A 17,594-nucleotide genomic window follows, 5' to 3' on the forward strand; every position below is an offset into this window, starting at 1 on the left:
ATTTTGTACTGATGGGATAGGCTTTTGGTGAGTACATATGACAAAATGACTAGGAGGAAAGGGAGTTGGGATTAAAGTGCTGTGAGAGGTAAACTTGAGTGTGTGGTGCTGGAGGGGAAAAGTACAAACTAAGGAGGAGCTAAGTTACTAAAGTCAAGCTTCCAAAGTCATGTGAAGTTGAAGAAAAAATATAGGAGAATAAAGGAGTGACAGCAGGAAGGAAAAAAGGTCATGGTCAGATAATAGGACATTTAAGATTTTAGAAATAGTGTAGTTCAGAGCTGACAGCGTTTCAGAGTAAATTTTTTTTTTTTTTTTTTTTTGAGACAGAGTCTTGCTCTGTCGCCCAGGCTGGGGTGCAGTGGCCGGATCTCAGCTCACTGCAAGCTCCGCCTCCCGGGTTTACGCCATTCTCCTGCCTCAGCCTCCCAAGTAGCTGGGACTACAGGCGCCCGCCACCTCGCCCGGCTAGTTTTTTTGTATTTTTTAGTAGAGACGGGGCTTCACCATGTTAGCCAGGATGGTCTTGATCTCTTGACCTTGTGATCCGCCCGTCTCGGCCTCCCAAAGTGCTGGGATTACAGGCTTGAGCCACTGCGCCTGGCCCAGAGTAAATATTTTGATCAATAAAATGGGTAAAGTAATTCTTGCTCTTGCCCAGGCTGCAGTGCAGTGGTGTGATCATAGGTCACTGCAGTCCTCAACTTCTGGGCCCAAGTGATCCTTCCAACTCAGCTTCCCTAAGTAGCTGGGATTTATAGGCATGCACCACCAACACCTAGCTATTTTTTTTCTTTTTTCTTTTTGTAGAGACAGATTCTTGCTACATTGCCCAGGCTGGTCTCAAACTCCTGGGCTCAAGCAATCCTCCCAAAGCACAGCTGTGACCCACTGCACCCAACTGAGAAATAATTCTATTAGGAGGGAGAGAGCATCTCAAAATACTATGCATAATCTTATGAGGCTGTGAATTACTGAGGTATTTCATTTATTTTTCACTTGACAGTGTAACTTTTACTTGAAAAATAAAAATATATTCTTTATAATGTTTATATTTCAGACAGTACATAAAATGAATCTGGCTTTTCCCATTATTTCAAAATATTTATTCATTCAACTAATATTTATTGAGTACTTATGTGCCACACACTGTGCTGGCTGCAGGATATATATTGGCAGACAAAGAGACATACTCTCTCCTCAATGCCCTTTCTGACTAGTACAGTAAGCAGAATATAAATTAGTGAATAAAAATTTATAATTACAAACTGTAAGAGAGGTTGTTGCAAGAGAATAAGGCAGAGTGGTTAATTATTTAAATGAGTTGATTAGGGAAGGTCTATAATGAGGTAATATTTAAGCTAAAACCCAAAGGATAAAATTTAAACAAGTGAAAGATGATGAAACATGGTGTCATGACCATTCTTGTGGCTACAGAAAGAATGTAGCCAGAAAAAGAGGGCCCAGGTCTGAAGCTGAGGAACTCCAGTATCTGAAGTTCAGGCAGAATAAACAGCAGCCAACAAAGGAATCTACATAGAAGCAGCGAGACAGATAAGAAGCGACTAATCTAGGAAAGTAAAAATTCTTCAAAACCAAGAGTAACGAAAATGTTTTAAAGAAGAAAGAGTGTGCCAGGAGCAGCGGCTCACACCTGTAATCCCCACACTTTGGGAGGCCAAGGAAGGCAGACCACGTGAGGTGAGGAGTTCAAGACCAGCCTGGCCAACATGGCGAAACCCCATCTCTATTAAAAATTCGAAAAAATTAGCGGGCCGTGGTGGCTTATACCTATAGTCCCAGCTACTTGGAGGCTGAGGCACAAGAATCACTTGAACCCGGGAGCAATGAGCTTAGATCACACCACTGCCTGGGCAACAGAGTCAGGCTCGGTCTTAAAAAAAATAAAAAAATTAAAAAAAAAAAAACTAAATAAATAAATGATTTATTGGATTTAGCAAACAGAAGTGTTTGGTGGCCTTGAATAAAGTGGTTTGGTGAAAACTGCTAAAGTCAGTGTAAATAGGCTGAAGAGTGAATAAAGAGAGACGACAGGAGAAGAAAAAGGGGAAGGAGAAAGGCGCAGGAAAAGAAGATGAGTTAAGTTATATTATAGTTCTGGATAAAATAAAACATACAAAAATTTAATATATAGCTAAGCTAAATTCAAAAACAAGAAAGGGGGTCAAGCGCGGTGACTTATGCCTAAAATCCCAGCAAACTGGGAAGCCGTGGCAGGCAGATCACCTGAGGCAAGGAGTTCAAGACCAGCCTGGCCAACATGGTGAAACCCCATCTCTACTAAAAACACAAAAATTAGGCCAGGTGTGGTGGCTCATGCCTGTAATCCCAGCACTTTGGGAGGTCAAGGCGGGTGGATCACAAGGTCAGGAGTTCGAGATCAGCCTGACCAACATGGTGAAACCCTGTCTCTACTGAGTGTTGGAGTTACAAGTGTCAGCCATTGTGTCTGGCCTCAAAGGACTTTTAACAGTTTTTACTGCTACCACTACTTGACTACCTACTATGTAATAGGCATTGTGTTTTCAAACACTAACTCATATAATCCTCCTAACACACTTTCGAAGTAGGTATTACTATCTCTATAGTTTTTACAGAGCCAATAAATAGGAATGTAATAGAAATCTGAGATCTACTACTAATTACCACCAAACGTCAAACAAATGCTGTTAGCAACAGTGATAATTTTCAACAAAATTTGAGTTCTTTCTTCTTTAGTGAGCACCTCCCCACCTTCCAATGAATAGCTCTGTTTAAATACCTTGTACTTTTGTCTCAGCTCTTCTGTGTCTTCTTTTTCCACTTCTAGGACACGGCGCCGTTCGGTAGCATCTTCAGCATAATCAAGCTTGACAAAAATAGATATGATTAGACTTAATTCCTAAAGTATCCCCAAGATTAGCTATGAAAAAGTTATTTGCACAACTACAGTATTATCTGAAAACCAAAAAAATTGTATTTTGCTCAGCTACTGCTTGCTTTACTGTCACCCCACAGAGAAAATCACATGCAAAATAGTTTGTTAATCCTTTCATGCTGGTAGTTTCCAAAAGGCACATTTGTTGAAAGTAGACTTCACTTCCATGTTAATTTTCTTTTCTTTCTTTCTTTTTTTTTTGAGATGGAGTTTCACTCTTGTTGCCCAGGCAACAAGATCTTGGCTCACTGCAACCTCCACCTCGCGAGTTCAAGTGATTCTCCTACCTCAGCCTCCCGAGTAGCTGGGATTACAGGTGCCCGCCACGATGCCCTGCTAATTTTTTTGTATTTTCAGTAAAGATGGGATTTCACCATGTTGGTCAGGCTGGTCTCAAACTCCTTACCTGTAGCTGGGATTACAGGCGTGAGCCACCGTGCCTGGAGACTCCTAATTCTTTGAAAATTAACATTGAGTTTGGGCACGGTGGCTCAGGCCTGTAATCCCAGCACTGTGGGAGGCCGAGGTGGACGGATCACCTGAGGTCAGGAGTTCAAGACCAGCTTGACCAATATGATGAAACCCTGTTTCTACTAAAAATACAAAAATTAGCCAGGCGTGGTGTCATGCGCCTGTAATCCCAGCTACTCAGAAGGCTGAGACAGGAGAATCTCTTGAACCCGGGAGACGGAGGTTGCAGTGAGCCGAGACTGCGCCATTGCACTCCACCCTGGGCAACAAGAGCGAAACCCCATCTCAAAAAAAAAAAAGAAGAAGAATTAGGAGTCAATGAAGAAGATATTTTAGGCAATGAAAAGTAGGTATTACAGATGGCAGCTGTACCCAATTCTATAGAAGGCAAAGCTTTTATCACAGCAACATTTTAAGAGCTGAGCAACACTGCCTGCTGAAGCAAGCACCAAGGTCTGGATCTAAGTCTGATATTGCCTTGCTGTATAACCCTCAGCAAATCACTTAACTTCTTTATGTGCCAGTTAAAACAGGGGCACTGTTTATATTCTATTTGTCTCAAAAGTAGCACTAAATGAAAACGTAAAATATATTTTTTAGTTGTCCAAAGAAAAATATTAAAACTACATTTCATCTGATAAACGTATTCTTGCACAGACATCTCAATTTGGAATTGGTATTATTTCAAAATATCCCATAAAACTTATGAGTTAATGAGATCAATTTACCTCCATTTCCATGCGACCCATGCCCATGACATCATACTTGACAACGATTGGAATGGGATCTGTTCTCCCTGTAACAGGAACACATAATCAAGGTAAGGTGCAAAGCCAAGCCAACAGCTCATTTTACACATTGGGTTTTGGGTGGTTAGAGATCTTGCCTTGGAGTGCAGAGACCAGAAAGCTACAGTGAACCAAACACAAGCCATTCTCACAGCTTACACTCAAGACCTTCCTTTCCTAGTTTAAACCCAACTAACCATCTTGGCTGACCTTCCAGTTGGGATTAACTTCAAATTACTGTGGCAAAATTACATTAATAAGTAATGCAAAGCACTTTTAAGCAATGGCACCAGGAGGTTTAAATTTTAAAACTTTAAAAACTCCTTTTAAGATCCCCAAATAACTTCCCATCAAAAATCACTTCACTCTGTCACTGATACCCTCCTACACAACTTTTTAACCCAGTTAAAAAAAACAAAAAACAAAAAACCAAAACTCAACTGGCATGGTTCAATAGAAAAAGTACATTTTCAAACATGATGCAGTAAAACTTTATAATTACAACTCAGTATGTTGAATTTGTTTTCAAAAGATGTTTTACAATTTTTTTTGATGTTCCTCATAGACAAGGAGATGCTTTACAACTTAATGTGGCTGTGAAAAGTTTAAATAAAAAGAAACAATTAGTTGCCCTTAGAGACAAAGAATAGTTTTCCTTTTAATCTGGTGCTCTAAAGTCCCATTTCCTAGAGTGGATTTAACACTGGCTACGAGGGTAACTGGTAAGCTGTGAAAAGGACTAGTTGCGAAGAAAATTGACTTTAAACTAATTGATCTATGCTGGATAATTTTTTTAAATATATATATATTTAATCCACTCATAACCAGCCAAACAAAGCAAAATGGGGCAGACAAGCACTTTACTACCACAGCTGTTTTACATCACAACTTGCGCTTTTCATTGTGATGTAAGCCCACTGAAAAGAGGACTTACCTTATCCGTTGTACACCTTTAGTGAAAAAACACAATGTTTACTTCCCTCATCATTTCACTCAGGCTGGTGTAAACAATTGGTTTTTTTGGTTGTGTTGTTGTTGTTATACACACATATATATAAATATATTATACCTTTGGGCTAAAAATGGAGTTTTCTTAGGCTAAATCTGAGGCATTACCCTCCCAATCCCCAAAAAAAACTTTTAAAAAAATAAATGCCATGATCATGACTGGTTTTGGTCCTGCAAAATAAAGAAGAAACCATGTTCAAAACGACCACAACCACTTGTATTCGGTGGCTCTATATTTGTGGAATTAATTTTTGCCTTTAAGATGGAATGAAAAATTCATAAGTTTAACTACTTATATATCCTATTATTGTTTTTAAACAATAAATAGGGAGAATTAGAATTATCACAGCAAAACCAAAAAAAAAAAAAAACCCCAAAAAACCAAAAAAAACCCCAAACTGTTAAAGAACATCTCATGTCAGGAACAACAAAAAAAACTTCTAGAATACAGCCTTCTTTTAGATACAATTAAAAGACTGCCAGTAAAGCAAAATGAAAATGCATTACTACCTTATGCCCAATGGTATAATAAATAAGCAGTGACTGCAATCTTTAGCAAAAGGACCAAATTAAAGACAGGTTATAAAAATGACTTCCTAGGTGCAATATCACTTTCATAACGTCTCAATCAGGGATTTACTGGTAAAAATAAATGGTCCAATGAATGAATTAAAAAGAAATGTCAAAGCAATTTATTTTGGTATCTTTTTTGATCTGTCAGAATTTGTTTTGCAAGAATCAAGAAAGTTTTGGTACAAATTCATTACCTCTGTAAACCCCTGTTTATAAACTCTGCATTAGTACTTTTGCCTTCTAAGGCAGTCAAAGTTTGTTTTAATTTATTTATAAATTGCAGTAGCAAGTGCTAGTGCCCATTACATTGTGGGGAAATCAAGTTTTGACAGTATTAGAATTTAATGTTTTAACTGATTTTATTGGCAGTTCTAACACAAACAGATACATCCCTTCTTAACATTACCCTTTAATGAACAGGGATCAGACAAGTTGCATAAGGAAAGGAAAGGAAAATGAAAAAAGACCAAGCAGAAGGATGAAGGCTACAACAGAGAAAGTAAGCCTAACATATTGGTGCACTGATGACAAAAGGAGTAATTCAGTCTGAAAATAAAAAATTACCACTGCTAAGATTACCATCACCACAACAAGTCCAGGATCATAATGCTGTAAAAAAGAAACACCATTTGTTAGGCAGAAACCATTAGGGTAAGAAACAGGCCTTCTAGCAGGCAGACAGGATGGGGTAAAGTAACAGTTGGGCTTTGTCCCTCCCCCAATCTCAGCCAGGGACAGAGGAAGGACATTTTGTGCTACAGCAACTGTTTTCATACTGGTCAGACCAAGGTGTGAGATTTTTACTGCTACTTGAGAACATGAACAACACCCTCTTCAACAAGGCAGGAGGTAGGGTATCAGTTTCAAGTAAGAGAACTAGCTCTAGCTTCCAATCTTTCATTTAACTATTCATTCTGGTAAATTAGTATTCAGGGCCCAAGGTAGGACTTTTAAAAGAAATTACATCTAAGACTCTATCAGATCAACTAACTGGACAGTAATCAAGTCATTTACTTCACCAAAAGAACTCTAGGAGGCTTAGAGTATGGATGAGATATCCTCAAGACTTCTCTAGAAATATATATATAAAACAATTAAGAGGTCTAGAAAATAATCTTAGATCTTCAGTGCTTGGAGAACTTTGTGCATTTGAATTCTGTTATGAATGAATACAACTCTTTAAGTGGCTCTCCTCAGAACTTTGCTTCCTGTTAACCAAGACTTCCCAGGCTGGCCAATATCTTTCTTTCAGCACACAACAAAACCAATATTTGAAGGAGAGCTCTAGAGAAACTGACATCAAAAGAACTGTCACATTTAATATTACTCCACTCAGAGTTAACTCACAGAAAATAAACAGTATGACTCTCAAAGCAATCTTGAAGGTGACATTATTGCCTGGGCCAAGTAGTAATTTCTTAACATTATTAAAGAGGCTACAGACCAAGGAAAAATTCCAGTGGGAAAAGACACCAAACACTACATACAGGAAGACGCTGCAGCATTAAAAAACAAAACAAAACACCCCCTCAGTTTATTCAGTTGCTATCAATGATAAATCCTAAAGAACATCACTAAGAATACCTGAATACCAATTTGTAGTGATGACCTTAAAAGGTAGGTAGCAATTGAGTGTCTGCTAATATGTATTAGCTAGAAAACTCAACTTTTTTTTTTTTTTTCCCCGAGATGGCGTTTCACTCTTGTTGCCCAGGCTGGAGTGCAATGGTGTGATCTCGGCTCACTACAACCTCTACCTCCCGGTTCAAGCGATTCTCCTGCCTCAGCCTCCCAAGTAGCTGGGACTACAGGCATGCACCACCATGCCTGGCTAATTTTGTATTTTTAGTAAAGATGGGGCTTCTCCATTCCTGACCTCAGGTAATCCGCCCATCTCAGCCTCCCAAAGTGCTGGGATTACAGGTGTGAGCCACCTCGCCTGGCCTCAACTTCTTTTAAAAATAAAATCCAGGTTCCCTACTTCTTGGTTTCTTTTAAAATACAGCAAATATTATTTAAAAAAAAAATATATATATATATATATTTTTTTTGAGACGGAGTCTTGCTCTGTCGCCCGGGCTGGAGTGCAGTGGCCGGATCTCAGCTCACTGCAAGCTCCGCCTCCCGGGTTTACGCCATTCGCCTGCCTCAGCCTCCGGAGTAGCTGGGACTACAGGCGCCCGCCACCTCGCCCGGCTAGTTTTTTGTATTTTTAGTAGAGACGGGGTTTCACCGTATTAGCCAGGATGGTCTCGATCTCCTGACCGCCAGGATGGTCTCGATCTCCTGACCTCGTGATCCGCCCGTCTCGGCCTCCCAAAGTGCTGGGATTACAGGCTTGAGCCACCGCGCCTGGCCTAAAATATATTAAATTAGTGAGAACATTTTTGTTGCTTGTTTCACTCCAAAGGAAGCAACTTAAACCAGAACACGAAATAATCTCCTTAAAAGAAACTGTCTTCCTCAGGAAGAGATCTATAGACACTTACTGTACTTTGGCCAACTGAGGAAGGGAAAGGAAACACATGCAAAATCAAGAATGTGCCAATATCAATGTATTAATCTGATGGAAAACAACTGATATTCATATTTTCTAAATCAAAACCTTAGAAAATGTTTCATAACCAGAATTACATAATTTATTTTCTAGAGACAGTGTCGCTCAGGCTGCAGTACCTCGATCAGCTCACTGCAATCTCCACCTTTCAGGCTCAAGTGATCCTCTTGCCTCAGCCTCCCAAAGCTCTGGGATTACAGGTGTGAACTGCACATCAGCCTATTGTCTATTTTAAAAGGTAGGTTTACTTATGCAATAATAGAAATTCCTAAATGCTCTCATATATATGCAGGTCTTGCTAAAATGTGAAGGCATTATGACATAACTAAAGAGGGAATACAAATACAAAAATCCACTGATTATCATAGCCACCCTGTTATTGAGAACAACCCCTCAGGAATCGGTTTTGATTTTAAAATGGTTAAGGCTACACCAATCTATAAAACTGTCCCAAAGACTTAAACTACAGAGAAATAACTCTCTTTTTTAAATTTTTTTATTTTTATTTATTTATTTTTGAGAGGTAGTCTTGCTGTGTTGCCCAGGCTGGAGTGCAGTGGCACCACCTGGGCTCACTGCAAGCTCCGCCTCCCGGGTTCACGCCATCTCCTGCCTCAGCCTCCCGAGTAGCTGGGACTACAGGCATCTGCCACCACACCCGGCTACTTTTTTGTATTTTTAGTAGAGATGGGGTTTCACCGTGTTAGCCAGGATGGTCTCGAACTCCTGACCTCGTGATCTGCCTGCCTCGGCCTCCCAAAGTGCTGGGATTACAGGCGTGAGTCACCGCGCCTGGCCGGTTCTTTTGCTGTCACCCAGGCTGGAGTACAGTGGAGCAATCTCGGCTCACTGCAAGCTCTGCCTCCCAGGTTCACGCCATTCTCCTGCCTCAGCCTCAGTAGCTGGGACTACAGACGCCCGCCACCACGCCCGGCTAATTTTTTATATTTTTAGTAGAGACGGGGTTTCACTGTGTTAGCCAAGATGGTCTCGATCTCCTGACCTCGTGATCCACCCGCCTTGGCCTCCCACAGTGCTGGGATTACAGGCGTGAGCCACCGCATCTGGACTGGAAACACTTTTTTTTTTTTTTGAGAGGGAGTGTCGCCTCTGTCACCCAGGCTGGAGTGCAGTGGGGCGATCTTGGCTCACTGCAACCTCCGCCTCCCGGGTTTAAGCAATTGTCCTGCCTCAGCCTCCTGAGTAGCTGGGACTACAGGTGTGCCATCACGCCCAGCTAATTATTTTGTGTTTTTAGTAGAGACGGGGTTTCACCATGTTGGCCAGGATGGTCTCTATCTCTTTACCTCATGATCTGCCCACTTCAGCCTCCCAAAGTGCTGGGATTATAGGCGTGAGCCACTGTGCCCGGCCCAGGGAAACACTAGTTTTAAAGAGACAAACTCTAGGAATAGAACAACTGGGAAGAACATATTAAAGGACAACCATAATCTAGTCATCAGCCATACTTCAGAAAACAGAAGACATATGATTTCCCTGCAGAAATAAATTAGAAAGGAAGAAGCTTCTACAGTGATTAAAACACTGGTTGAATTGTCAACAGATGTTAAGAATACCACAATGTAAGATGTAAGAACACCACAATGTATCTCTGCTGCTTTTCCCCTTAGAGATTCAACACAAATATTTACAACAAATATTGAGTTTTGGCCAGGCACAGTGGCTCACGCCTGTAATCCCAGCACTGTGGGAGGCTGAGGCGGGCAGATCACTTGAGGCAGGAGTTCGAGACGAGCCTGGCCAACATGGTGAAACCCCATCTCTACTAAAAACACAAAAATTAGCCAGGCGTGGTGACGGGCACTTGTAATCCCAGCTACTCAGGAGGCTGAGGCAGGAGAATCACTTGAACCCAGGAGGCAGAGGTTGCAGTTAGCCGAGACTGCACCACTGCACTCCAGCCTGGGCAACACAACGACACTCTGTCCCCCCAAAAAACAAAACAAAAGCCCAGGCACGGTGGCTCTGCCTGTAATCCCAGCACTTTGGGAGGCCGAGGCAGGTGGATCACCTGAGGTCAGGAGTTCAAGACCAGCCTGACCAACATGGTGAAACCCTGTCTCTACTAAAAATACAAAATTAGCCAAGCGTGGTGGTGCATGCCTATAATCCCAGCTACTCGGGAGGCTGAAGCAGGAGAATTGCTTGAACCGGGAGGCGGAGGTTGCAGTAAGCTGAGATCGCACCATTGCACTCCAGTCTGGGCAACAAGAGTGAAACTCTGTCTCAAAGAGACAAAAAAAAAATTATATATATATGGAGAGAGAGGGGGGGAGAGAGAGAGAGAGCGCGCGACTGACAGAGTGAGAGAGAGAGGAGTTTCTACTATATTCAAGGCACTGTTCTGGGCACTGCATATAGTGATGATGAAAAAAATAAAAAAAATTTAAAAAACCAACACCACCACCGCAGCACCATGTTCCATGAATTACCAATAAATAGGCAAAATAGAGTAATCTCAGCAGTTGGAACTTCAGCTGAGTTCAGCATGAGAATGAGAGAAAACAGAACATTAGTGAAGCTAATGCATAAGCAGTTAAAAAAGCTTTAAAAAATGTCTGAAGTTGTCTTTTAAAGATATCTAAAGTTGTCTTTAAAGACTTGACCTTAATGAAGTACAAGTAAATATAAAAGCCATCAAAAAGTCACAAAATCCACTTTTTTTTCTTGTTTTTGGAGACAGGATCTTGCTAAGTCACACAGGCTGGAGTGCTGTGGTGCCATCTCCACTCACTGCAAACTCCAGCGTCCAGATTCAAGCCATTCTTGAGCCTAGGCCTCCTGAGCAGCTGTGCCCGCCACTACATCTGGCTAATTTTTGTATTTTTAGTAGAGATGGGGTTTCACCATATTGCTCAGACTGGTCTCGAACTACTGGGCTTGAGCGATCTGCTCACCTTCGCCTCCAAAGTGCTGGGAATACAGGTGTGAGCCAATGCGCCCGGCCTAAAATCCACTTTCAAAAGACAATTAAAACTGGGCTGGGCTTGGTGGCTCATGTCTGTAATCCCAGCACTTGGGGAGGTCAAGGCAGGAAGATGGCTTGAGGACAGGAGTTTGAGACCAGACTGAGCAATACAGCAAGACTCCATCTCTTCAAAAAATTTTTCTTAAAAAAATTAGCCAGGCATGGTGGCATGCACCTGCAGTCCTAGCCACTGAGGAGACTGAGGCAGGAGGACCACTTGAGCCCAGGAGCTGAAGTGAGCTATGATTGCACCACTATGCTCTAGTCTGGGTGACAGAGAAAAACCTTGTCGAAATAAAGAGAAAAGGGGGGGAAAAAGACCATTAAACTGATAAAGGCCAAGACCCAACACTGACATATTTAAAGTACTTATTTCTTATTTTTAAGTAATTCAAATACATATGTGAAAATCAAGAATAAAAAATTACGCAGGTGATTCTTTGATTTGCAGAAGTATTCAAAATAGGATTCAAGTCATGTTAATGGACTTAATTATCATTCCATTTATTGAAACAGTGATCATATGAAACTTTCAGAAACACTGAATAAAATATGGTACATTTATTTCCAAACCAAAGCTTAATTTTTGCAAATTTCTCCTGAAAATGACAGTCTTTAAGTGGCATAGAAACAATTACTTTCAGCATCATTCAGGTATTTTTCTAAGCAACTCTAACATATGATAGATGCTAACTCTCAGAAAACATTAACTGAAAACACTGAGCACAATACTTATTCCCTAGAGAGTTTTTAAGGTTTAAAAAGAAAGAAAAACTTTCTACCCAAAATAGAGTTCAAATTACCCAGTACTACAAAAATCAACTATATTCTTGCCATGGCCTTTTTAATGACCTATATAACAACCACATTAATTTGATTTTCTGTCTCCTTTTTTTTTTGAAACAGGGTCTCGCCCTCACCCAGGCTGGAGTGCAGTGGCATAATCACGGCTCACTGCAGCCTCAACTTCCTGGGCTCAAGTGATCCTCCCATCTCAGCTTCCTAAGAAGCTGGGACTATAGGTGCATACATGTGATGACATGTGGCTAATTTTTGTTATTTTTTGTAGAGACGGGATTTCGCCATGTTGCCCGACCAGCTTGTTCTGAGCTCAAGCAATCTGCCCACTTTGGTGGGATTACAGACATGAGCTACAGTGCCTGGCCAATTTGATTTTCAAATACAGATGTTTTCTTTTTTTTTTTTTTTTTGAGATAGAGTCTTGCTCTGTCCCCCAGGCTGGAGTACAGTGGCGCGATCTCGGCTCACTGCAAGCTCTGTCTCCCGGGTTCGTGCCATTCTCCTGCCTCAGCCTCCTGAGTAGCTGGGACTACAGGCGCACGCCACCACGCCTGGCTAATTTTTTGCATTTTTAGTAGAGACGGGGTTTCACTGTGGTCTCGATCTCCTGACCTCATGATCTGCCCACCTCGGCCTCCCAAAGTGCTGGGATTACAGGCGTGAGCCACCGTGCCCGGCCCAAATACAGATGTTTTCTAAGGCACAAAAGTTTAATTATGACCTAAACGAATTTCCATCTGATACTGTCCATCTAGGATAAAACAGTTCAATTTTAATCATATAACTAAATATAGTAATAAACAGGAACAAAGGTGGGGCAAAAGGCTTTAGTGAAAGTGTTGTTAAATCAGAATGTTAGGCCTGGAAAGGATATCTCATCCAGGGATAATGACATCCTCAAGTCCTTAGAAGAAATAATAGAGAATTCATGAGTTACTTTCAATAAAAAAAAAAAAAAAAAAACCTAAAGAAAATCATACTTTTACCTAAGATAACTAACTGTTTTAACTAAAATTATACTGACTCACTGAAGATTGTCTCAAGCTCACCACCATGATAAGATCAATTTTTTTTTTTTAAATGGAAAAGCCAATTTAATAAATACAATTTTGGGGTAAAATAGACTAAAACATGGGACTTAGGAGATATGGGAAAAAAACATAAGTTTTTAGTTAAGAAAAAAAAAAAAACAAACAGGCCAGACGCGGTGGCTCACGGCTGTAATCCCAGCACTTTGGGAGGCCAAGGCAGCAGATTACCTGTGGTCAGGAGTTCGAGATCGGCCTGGCCAACATGGCGAAACCTCGTCTGCATTTAAAATACAAAAATTAGCTGGTCGTGGTGGCATGCTCCTGTAATCCCAGCTACTCGGGAGGCTGAGGCAGGAGAATCACTTGAACCCAGGAGGCGGAAGTTGCAGTGAGCCAAGATAGTACCATTGCACTCCAGCCTGGGCAACGGGAGTGAAACTCCATCTCAGGGGAAGAAAACCAAAAAAAACGAAAAAAACGTGGTAGCACTTTTGTGTCATGAGTTTTACTTATGTTTGTATCCATATCTGACACAGTACATAGGCCAGAATAGCATTTAGTTAAAAAGCATTTGTTGACTCAGAGAACGAACATGTCCGTAATGGGTCTGAAATTGGTTCAACTGTAAGTAGTCATGATGATGTGTGCCGCTTAACATCACAAGATACTAATGATTTAACTCTCATAATCAAGGAATTATTTTATCAAGTAGAACATATCACTATATTAGAAAGGTCTCCATGTATCAAAAAAATACAAACTTTTATAATGAAATATTTGAGTTTTACATTACTGGTCATTGGAGGCTTAAGGCTTGCTCAATTTCGTTTTTTGTTATCACTCAGGAGTCAAGAAGAAGGAGGCATCAAATGTTTAAGAAAAAAATACTAAAGAACTTACATTCATATATCGACAAACTTTTAAAAAACTGAATTGAAAAGTTGCCATAACCAGTTTTAGTGAAGGAAAATCTCAAGTCAGCCCTCATAATAATGATGTTCCAGGAAATTAAGTTTAGGGTTAAGTGGCCTATTAGAAATTCTGAAAACGTTTTTCCTCTTTTTAAAAAACAGGTCAAAGTAAAAAGTAATTGCTTTCTTCGAGTACCTAGTACACTCCTATATACATGTAAGTAGACCAAAAATTACCAGTGGGCTCTAATCTATGTATTTCTTTTTCTTTTCCTAAGACGGAGTTTCACTCTTGTTGCCTAGGCTGGAGTGCAATGGCGCGATCTCGGTTCACCGCAACGTTTGCTTCCTAGGTTCAAGCGATTCTCCTGCCTCAAGCCTCCTGAGTAGCTGGGATTACAGCTGCCTGCCACCATGCCTGGCTAATTTTTTGTATTTTTAGTAGAGACAGGGTTTCACCATTTTGGCCAGGCTGGTCTCAAACTCCTGACTTCAGGTGATCCACCCACCTCATACTCCCGAAGTGCTGGGATTACATGCGTGAGCCACTGTGCCCAGCCTAGAATTCCAAAAGAAAAAATATACTTGTAAAGAGTGGCAATGTGAAACTCGGGGGATCTGAATTACAGTTCTGTCATTAATTGGGCATGTGACCTATTATTAGCCGTTAATTTCTTTTTATTTTTAGAGACAGAATCTCACCCTGTTGCCCAGGTAGGATGGAGTGCAGTGAAGTCATCATAGCTTACTGTTTAACACTGAACTCCTGGGCTCAAGTGATCCTCCCACCTCAGCCTCCTAAGTAGCTAGGACTACAGGCACTCACCACCACGTGTGGCTAATTAAAAAAAAAAAAAAAAAATGTAGAGACAGTGTCTCACAATGTTGCCCAGGCTGGTTTCAAACTCGTAACCTCGGAGTTATCCTTCCGCCTCAACCTCACAAAGTGCTGGAATTACAGGTGTGAGTCACCATGCCACCTATATTAGTTTTGTGATCTAAAAATAAAGGAGTTAGACAAGTCTATAAGGTTCACTTCACAATTCTAAAGTTTGAAGAGTGGAAAATATTTGAGTAGAAAATATCTGGGGGAATTATGTAGATAGTGGTCAGTCTTGTGATATTATAATAAGCCAATAATCAAATGCCTTCTTAAACTCACTTTTGTTTTTCCATATCTACACTGAAATTTTTACTACTCTAGGACCACTCTATTACCCCAAAAAACTTTCCAGTCTCATTTAAACTTTCCACTGTAACTCCTCCATCTTTTTTTTTTTTTTTTCCTTAAAGATTGAGTCTCACTCTGTCACCCAGGCTGATGCACAGTGTCACAATCTCAGCTCACTGCAACCTCTGCCTACCAGGTTCAAGTGACTCTCCTGCCTCAGTCTCCTGAGTAGCTGGGATTACAGGCATGCATCACCATGTCCAGCTAATTTCTTTGTGTTTTAGTATAGACAAGGTTTCACCATGTTGGCCTAGCTGGTCTCGAACTCCTGACCTCAAGTGATCTGTCCATCTTGGCCTCCCAAAGTGTTGGGATTACAGGTGTGATCCACCACGCCTGGCCTCCATTTCATGTTTAATTATATATATATATATATATATATTTTTTTTTTTAGACAAAGTCTCACTCTGTTGCCCAAGCTGGAGTACAGTGGCACACTCTCGGCTCACTGCAACCTCTACCTCCCGGATTTAAGCAATTCTCCTGCCTCAGCCTCCTGAGTAGCTGGGACTACAGGCAATTGCCACCATGCCTGGCTAATTTTTGTATTTTTAGTCGAGATGGGGTTTCACTATATTGGCCAGGCTGGTCTTGAATTCCTGACTTCGTGATCTGCCCGCCTTAGCCTCCCAAAGTGCTGGGATTACAGGTGTGAGCCACTGCACCCAGCCGATAAACTTCTTTCTATATTTTTCTAGGCAATCCCTAAAAAAAGAATGGGCTGCAAATCTTAGCTCTCTAATAAGAGATAATATCTAAACACTTGTGTGATTTTGGCAACCAGAGCCTGAGCCTCTACACCCTCCCCTGCAAAATGAAAATATTATCACCACCATTTATTTATTTATTTTTTCCCCAAACAGACAGGTTCTAGCTCTATGGCTCAGGCTGGAGGTTAGAGTTCAGTCACACAATCAAGCTCACTTGCAGCCTCAAACTCCTGGGCTCAAGCAATCCTCCTGTCTTAACCCCCCAAGTAGCTAGGACTACAGGCATAAGCCATCACACCACATCCAACCCTATCCCCCTTTTTAGGACTGGCATACAGACCAAAAGAGACAACAAATGGAAGATATTTTGTAAACTTTAAATCACTACACAAAATGCTCAAGGATTCAGAAAATAGGGAAATTAGTCTTCCTTTTATTTCCAAATTTGACATTTTGGGAGTGTTTGTGAGACAGGGTCTCACTCACTCTGTTGCCCCGGTCGGAGTACAGTGGCGTGATCGCAGCTCACTGCAACTTCAGTCTCCCGAGTTCAAGCGATTTTCCTGTCTCAGCCTCCTGAGTAGCTGGGATTACAGGTGCCCACCACCATGCCCAGCTAATTTAAATTTGGCATTTTTGAAAGTAAATACCTTAAAATGAAAGATACTCTAAAACAGAATCTGTGATAATTTCCAAATGTTTTACATACAATTTGATGATAATGAAACAATCCCATTTACAGATGGAGAAAATTATTATCTATGATCAATAATCAAAGTATTACAGGCTGGGTATGGTGGCTCGCGCCTATAATCCCAGCACTTTGGGAGGCTAAGGCAGGATGATAGCTTGAGCCCTGGAGTTCCAGACCAATCTAGGCAACATAGGGAGACCCTTGTCTCTATAGAAAAAATTTTTTAAACTGGCCAGGCATGGTGGCAAAGGCATATATTCCCAGCTACACAGGATGCTGAGGTGGGAGGATCACATGAGCCAAAAAAAAAAAAAAAAAGAAGAAAAAGAAAGAAACCACTATCACTATATACCCTTTTGCCCACTTAAGAAGCTTCCTGGACACTCTACTCTCTTGCCTAAGTATCCTACTAACCCAATGTCATTTTAGTAAGGCAAACTAACCTAGGTCCAAAAGTCTATAAATAATAAGGTGGGAAACAATGTAAATCCGGCTAAGGCTAAGACTATTAAAAAAAAAAAAACAGCACTATACTACTTCAGTATAACCAATACATTTTGGATAAATTAAAAAAAAAAAAAAAAAAAAGAAAACTGTCCACCCTACTTACTATAATGAAGGTAATTTTCTTAGAAGTCTGTTATTCATATGGTCCAAAAGAACGTTTTTCTAGCCCTGGTCCATTCTATTTGCATTAAAAAAACGAGGCAAGGGATATTTAAAATATCATTCCCTGGGCCAGGCATGGTGGCTCACGCTTGTAATCCCAGCACTTTGGGAGGCTGAGGCAGATGGATGACCTGAGGTCAGGAGTTCGAGACCAGCCTGGCCAACATGGTGAAACCCTGTCTCTACCAAAAAATACAAAAATTAGCCAGGCATGGTGGCACAT

General features: G+C 40.9%; 1 protein-coding gene across 5 annotated transcripts in view; it reads right to left on the reverse strand.

Annotated features, from left to right (window-relative positions):
* GPATCH8 (G-patch domain containing 8) overlaps positions 1-17,594 on the reverse strand; it is a 112,368-nt gene that overhangs the window by 35,473 nt on the left and 59,301 nt on the right. For 3 of the 5 annotated variants that reach the window (XM_023191452.2, XM_023191454.2, XM_023191453.2), the window contains 2 exons: positions 4,138-4,205; positions 2,783-2,869 (listed from right to left, as the gene is read on the reverse strand). In XM_023191452.2, coding sequence (XP_023047220.1) covers positions 2,783-2,869; positions 4,138-4,205 — 155 coding nt within the window. Of the gene's footprint in view, positions 1-2,782; positions 2,870-4,137; positions 4,206-6,342; positions 6,388-17,594 lie in introns of all 5 variants that reach the window. The other 2 variants (XM_023191455.1, XM_023191456.1) reach the window with 1 other exon arrangement.

The sequence above is a fragment of the Piliocolobus tephrosceles genome, chromosome 16 (assembly GCF_002776525.5).
Source record: "Piliocolobus tephrosceles isolate RC106 chromosome 16, ASM277652v3, whole genome shotgun sequence".
NCBI classification, from domain to species: Eukaryota; Metazoa; Chordata; class Mammalia; order Primates; family Cercopithecidae; genus Piliocolobus; species Piliocolobus tephrosceles.